The sequence below is a fragment of the Cebus imitator genome, unplaced genomic scaffold (genome assembly GCF_001604975.1).
Source record: "Cebus imitator isolate Cc_AM_T3 unplaced genomic scaffold, Cebus_imitator-1.0 Scaffold421, whole genome shotgun sequence".
NCBI classification, from domain to species: Eukaryota; Metazoa; Chordata; class Mammalia; order Primates; family Cebidae; genus Cebus; species Cebus imitator.
Window position 1 is genome coordinate 1858288 of NW_016107736.1, and position 6536 is coordinate 1864823.

Here is a 6536-nt window from a genome sequence, read left to right on the forward strand (position 1 = left end):
AAAAAAAAAAAAAAAAAAAGAAAGAAAATAGTACCATGGCAATGAACCACTGTGAGAATTCTATGTGATGATAGATACGGAGAGCTTCACTCAGCACCTAGCGTATCATAAGTTCTCGATAAATGGCAGCTGCATTTATAATTCTATGATTACAAATAATTTTACAGACTTAGTTTTAAAAATTCGAATTTTGACTCCACTATCAATTACGTATGACTTTAGACGAGTCTCAATGTCTACTCTGTTTCCTCATTGTTAATACAGGGGGAAATTGTGGTGGTGTTCTTACCAACTCCATAGGAAAAGTAGGAATATAAAATAGATTAATAGATTAGAAAGATGCTTTGAAAAAGAAAAAGCAAGTAGAAAACACTACACAAATGTAGGAAATGGCCATGATAGTTTTTCTCAGGATTCCAAGGTTAAGTGGGACAAGGAGGTTGTGCTTAACATAGGAGGGCTTGCCCTCAGTCAAGTTGCAAAGTTTCTCACATTGGTCTTCTGGCCTTTTATTACACCATTCTTTGTCTCGTTTTCCAATTTCAGTTATGCTTTGCCTACTGTCAACAGTTATAGAAGATTCTCTTGCTGTATAGGTCTCTTCTGTCAGTGAGAAAATTACTCTGATAAGTTCATTTACCCAAAGGTGAGTAACCTAATGGGCAGCCCCTAATAATATTCTATGCAAAGAAAGAGCAAAAATAATACCTCTAATGGCAAATCAAGTCTCAGTAGGAATAATATTTGCGGTGGAAGCACTTCCTGAAGCTTCTCATATGTCAATCACTTCCAAAGATAAAGTCAGATCCTTTAAACCATTTTCTACATCAGGGAAGATATGTTATTTGAAAATGAGGGAGGAGGTGAATTGGAACACTTGGTAATGTTGATAAACCATATCCTGAATTGAAGCTACAAAGCAATGTCAAAGAAAGAATGGAGACATTTAAAAGAAAACAAGGCTCATGTCCTTGTCACCATAACTTTCCTTATTGCCCCTTTAACATCTTTGTTTCTTAGACTATATATCAGGGGGTTCAGCATGGGTGTCAAAGCTCCATAAAACACTGAGATAAACTTGTCCCGGTCAGGGGAGGACTTGGACTGAGGTTTCATATACATGGAGATGGCTGCCCCATAGAAGATTGTCACCACAGTCAAGTGAGAGCCACACGTGGTAAAGGCCTTGAGTCTGCCCTGGATTGAGCGAATCCTTATGACAGTCATAGCAATTTGTATGTAGGAGAGGAGAACAAACCCAAATGGCAGCAGCAGGGTGAAGATACCGGTGATGAGGATCATAAGTTCATTGAAGCTGGTATCAGAACAGGCCAGCTTAATAAGGGAGAGAATCTCACAGACAAAATGGTTGATGACATTAGCCCCACAGAAGTGAAGCCTCAGGGAGAGGATGAGCATGGCAGTGAGCACAAGTGATGTCCCCCATGAGGTAGCAGCCAAGCAGACACACACTGGGCCATTCATAACCATTGAATAATGCAGGGGATTGCTGATAGCAACCATACGGTCATAGGCCATGACAGCCAGTAGGAGGCACTCTGCTGTGGCCAAGGCCAAGGACACACTCATTTGAGCAAAACATCTGGGATAAGAGAGGTAGGGATGGGTAGAGAAACAATGCACCAAAGCCTGGGGCATGGAAGCTGTTCCATAGCAAAGGTCTAAGAAAGACAGGTTACTAAGGAAGAAGTACATTGGAGTGTGGAGGTTGGGGTCAAAGTGAATAAGAAAGATCATAAGCCCATTCCCCAACAATGTGCTGAGGTAAATTATCAGCACCAACGTGAAAAACGTGCCTTTCCATTGAGGATAGTTAGAGATGCCGATAAGGAGAAACTGAAACACTGCTGTGACATTGTTCACGGCCATCTTTCCCTCTTGCCACTATTCATTAAATGGATGCCAAATGGCTACTTAATGTTACCTGAAAGAATGAGAATAAAGATAGATGGTGTGAGAAAGGTGGAAAGAATTAGGGTGTGCAGAATCATTATCGTTGTCCTTTTCAGAAGACATGGTACACAAACGGAATAGATATCTATAATGTGAACAGAGGCAAAGCTAAATATCCCCTCCTCAATCCCAAGAAAATGGAAAGTTCCTTATCCTTTTTAAAAATAGTTATATGAAAAGTTCTCCAGCCCTCCTCCACCAGATGTCTTCTTGAATAATTTTTCCTAACTAACAAGACAGGAAAGGGAGGCCATCTTCCTGACTTTCTCACTTCATTTTCCAAGATAGATCTGATATACAGACGTGGCTGAATCTCGGTTAGCTTGAGTTACTAATCTCCACCAACAGTGCACCTTCTGACACATGTCTTAGCTAAAATATTGTCTGTGTTTGGGGTGTCTCTCACGCCTAGATTGTGCTTGCCTCCATTTTCCCATAGCTCCAGAATCTACCATGGTGCCTGACATTGAGTGGGTGCAAGGCAGCTCTTTGACCTGAGCGAATATTATGTAAATGGAGTAGTTGAGGTCTGGGAGGATCCTCTGCTAATATCCCCTGTTGAAGTTACATTTCTAGCTTCTCCTGTATTTTCTGCTCTGTTGTTGTTAAGCCGTCAGGAGTATGAAAATTGAACATGATGGTTCTAAAAGTGGGTGGTAAGGAGAGAGTCTGAGTATGCAGCCTCACTGAAAAGACTCTCTCATCCCATCCTCACCATTCTCTTTCCTCTAGCCCTGCTTCATTTTTTATAATATATTCTAATATCCAAAATTATATTGATAATTTGATTACTTGTCTATTACTTGTCTCTCACCCAAATGTGAATTTAATGAGAACAGGCTCCTTGTCTGCTGTTTACTGATATATTCCTAGAACCTAGAACAGTACCTGGGGGATCACAAGAACCTAATAGATAGTGAATGAACATACAAATTCCTAAGCATTCAGAGCTATTATCCAGAATCTACATGCTCCTCTTGCCACCTGCACTGCCATCCTTTATTCCAAGGCATCATCATCACTTACCTGGATTTTTCCAGTAACATCCTCATTGGTTTTCCTGTTTCTGGCCTTCTTCCCATTCAGTTCAAATAATTCAGTTAAACTGTAAGTGAGATCAGGTCACTTTTCCATTAAAAAATTTAATTTTATTGAAGTGTGACTGACATACAGAAAGGTACACATATTTTGTATATACATCTTGAATTTGAAGACAAGTATATACGCATGAAACAGCCACCATAAATAATGCCACAAATCTAATGAACATCCCTAAAAGTATCCTCCTTCTCTCTTTTATCTTTGTAATAAGGACACCTAACATAAGGCTTACCCTTTATTAAATTTTTAAGTATATAGTTTCATATTGTTAAGTATAGATTCTTGTTTCAACCTCACTAAACACCAATTTCCTTACTATGACCTACAAGGCCCTATATGGTTTGCCACACAATCACCTCCTCTCTGAATGAACTTCCTACCACCCTTCCCTTGCTCACTTTGCTCTAGTCACACTGGCATCCTCACCATTCCTCAAACACTCAAAGCCCATCCTTTTCCCAGAGCCTTTGATCCTGCTGCTCTATATTTATGAAAAACTTGTTGCTCCATATTTATGAAACCCAGATTCTTGCATGGCTCACCTTCTCACTTCCCCCGGGTCTTTACTCACAAGGCATCTTTTCAGCGCATCCTTCCTGGGTCACCTCGTCTAGGAGTTGATCTCTAGCCCCTGAAATTGTATTACATCCTTTCTGGGTCACCTCATCTGGAGTTCATTTCTAGACATTGAAATTTTATATTCCCTTTTCCTGCATTATTTTCTCCTTAGAACTGCATCTATCATACTGTATAGCTTATCTGTTAATTATGTTTATTGATTGTCTCTATCAACTAGAATGTATGCGCAATGACGTCAGGAAGTTTTTCTGTTTTCTTCATTGCTATGTGCCCAAAATGTAGAACAGTGCCTAGATAGGAGCTCAATAATTATTTGCTGAAGGAATGTATGAATGGAGTTCTATAGCTGTTCCTTATTGAAAGGTAACCTCTCTTTTTCCATCTGCCTGTTCCCTTCACATTACTGTTCCTATGCTAAGCATCCCTTAATGTATATGTGTTTCTCCATGAAACTAACTCACATTCTCTTTCTAATCCCCTCCTTGAAGCTTCTGCTACTCACTGGCTTTGTATCTAGACAAATTTCTTCCCCTTACTTGTCTGAATTTTTATTTCCAATCTTGTTAAACTAAATTATCTCTAAGGTCCCTTCTAGTTTTAACATGCTAGGATTCTCTGATTTCCTTCAGATAAAGAAAAAAAGAACTTAATCCTCAGAGTATTGAAATCTGTTATACTTTTCTCCTTTGTTGAAGAGTGATGTAGGCTAGAGAAGGGGTTTTCTAAAAAATGAAGTATCCCTAATCATCTCCGAAATGGGAAACTCACTTGTCCTTAAGAGCCTTTTTTTTTTTTTTTTTTTTTTTTTGGAGATTTAGCCTTTCTCTGTTGTCCAGGTTGGAGTGCAGTGGCACAATTTCAGCTCACTGCAACCTCCACNGGAAGTCTCACTCTGTTGCCCAGGTTGGAGTGCAGTGGTGCGTTCTTGGCTCACTGCAACCTCCACATCCCGGGTTCAAGCAATTCTCCTGCCTCAGCCACCCAAGTAACTGGGATTACAGGTGCATGCCAACACGTCCGGCTAATTTTGAATTTTTAGTAGAGATGGGATTTCACCATGTTGGCTAGGCTGGTCTTGAATTCCTGACTCCAGGTGATCCATCCACCTCGGCCTCCCAAAGAGCTGGGATTACAGGCATGAGCCACCGCTCCTGGCTCTTAAAAGTCTTTAAGAAAGAAAATTTCATAATGTTTCCTTTCCATGTCGTGGCCTTCTGGTAAGCTATCCCTATGTCACATTGTCTACCCTTTTCAGCTTATCAGATAGGCTAGGTATATAATGAAGGTAAATCCATATATCCAGCAAAGTGTTTGCTATTTGTGAAGAGGCAAACAAATGTAAGGGATGGAGAGGATGGTGACTTAGCTTCATAGGAGTGTCTTCAAAGCTTGAGAGACCTAATGCTGCCGCTGTCTTCATTTATCATAGGACTCCAAGAAAGATATTTTGCCTTGGCCTGCCTCCATCTTTGCAAGTGAAAATTGAGAAAATCATCTCAACAGAGTGAGAATATACAAATATATGAGTCAAATGGCTATGTGAAACAATGTCCTGTTATATTTTAAGTTAGTATATTTTAATTTTTTGAATTAATTCCATCTATAATTTACTACATTTAGCTCCCAATTATCTACATATGGGTCATTCACAGTGAAATATTTAATGAGATAATGAGCTGGCCACAGATGGGAGGATGAACTGGTTTTGCCCTGAAGTAGATGGCTGATTATTATGCCATTTAAAACTTTGTGTTGCTCCTAGAACTCTATAAAACTCACCGCTTTTACTGTTAAATATTAAATATTGATAAATAGATCTTTTTCCTTTTCATATGAATCTATCATTCCCAGTGAGCCACAGGATATATTTTTTTTTCCAATATTGAAGGAGGATTTATAATGTGTCTATCCTTCAATCCCTCATGAGCCCATTAGAATAAATTGATGAGCCATTTGACTAAAAATTGGTGATCAGTCTATGGCTGTGAGACAGACTTGCTTTTTAAATGGAGTTAAGCTTGCTGATAGAGATTACAGTTGAACTCATGACCTTGCACCCATTAGTACTATGTTTGGACCCACAGAACTAAAATTGATGACAATTTTCCTCTCACACTTAAAGACAACACAGCATCTAAATTGAGGGGGCCATTTTTCATTTAGTCTAGGCTGTGCCCTCCAAAGGCAGTGCTGATTGTCTCATCTTAAAATTATCTTAGAATTACCATCATCCTAGAATTACCATTAAAAAATTCCTGGCAAACAACCCAGCGTGTTTCCCATCTTAGTCCTGCTAACCTGCAACAATTTATTTATACAGCATAACTTTCCTTTTAACTAATGGCTGCCTCTTGTCTTCCTGGAGATTGTCCATCCCAGATGGATGGTTAAAGATCCAAGAAAAGGAGTAAAGGAGAAAAGAAAATAAATTAAAACTTTGTTCTGTGACTTGCTCACCAATGGAGGGTCCTCTCAAGTATCAGTAGATGGCACAGAATGGGCTGCCCGAAAGAACAATTCTCCAAGAGTTGCCAGGTTTAGAACTGTGACGATATCCCTGCAAACTCTCCTGGCAATATTTCAAAAGCCTTCCCAGCTTCTCAAACTCACAAATGCCTGGAAACCCCTGAAGAAAGAAAATTCTTTTAGATTAGGTCAAATCTCAATTGACAAACCCTTTGATCTGCAGCCCTCGGTAATGGTATCTAATTAAATTATTTAATGTCTTAGACAAACCTTTCTTTCAATGGTATTTGACCCACATACAACCTTATTCAATCTTCCCTAGAACAGTTATGACATATAGAGGATTGAGGTCATTTGAATGCTCTGCATCAAGACCCATAGGTTATTTCAATTTGCAACCTGCTAGTTTAGACATC

At 39.3% G+C, this 6536-nt stretch overlaps 1 protein-coding gene across 1 annotated transcript; it reads right to left on the reverse strand.

The window, feature by feature from the left end:
* Positions 1-963: 963 nt before the first annotated feature.
* LOC108290081 (olfactory receptor 13H1) lies at positions 964-1890 on the reverse strand. The gene has a single exon (XM_017509784.2). The coding sequence runs from the start codon at positions 1888-1890 to the stop codon at positions 964-966; it is 927 nt and encodes a 308-aa protein (XP_017365273.1).
* Between the last annotated feature and the right edge of the window lie 4646 nt (positions 1891-6536).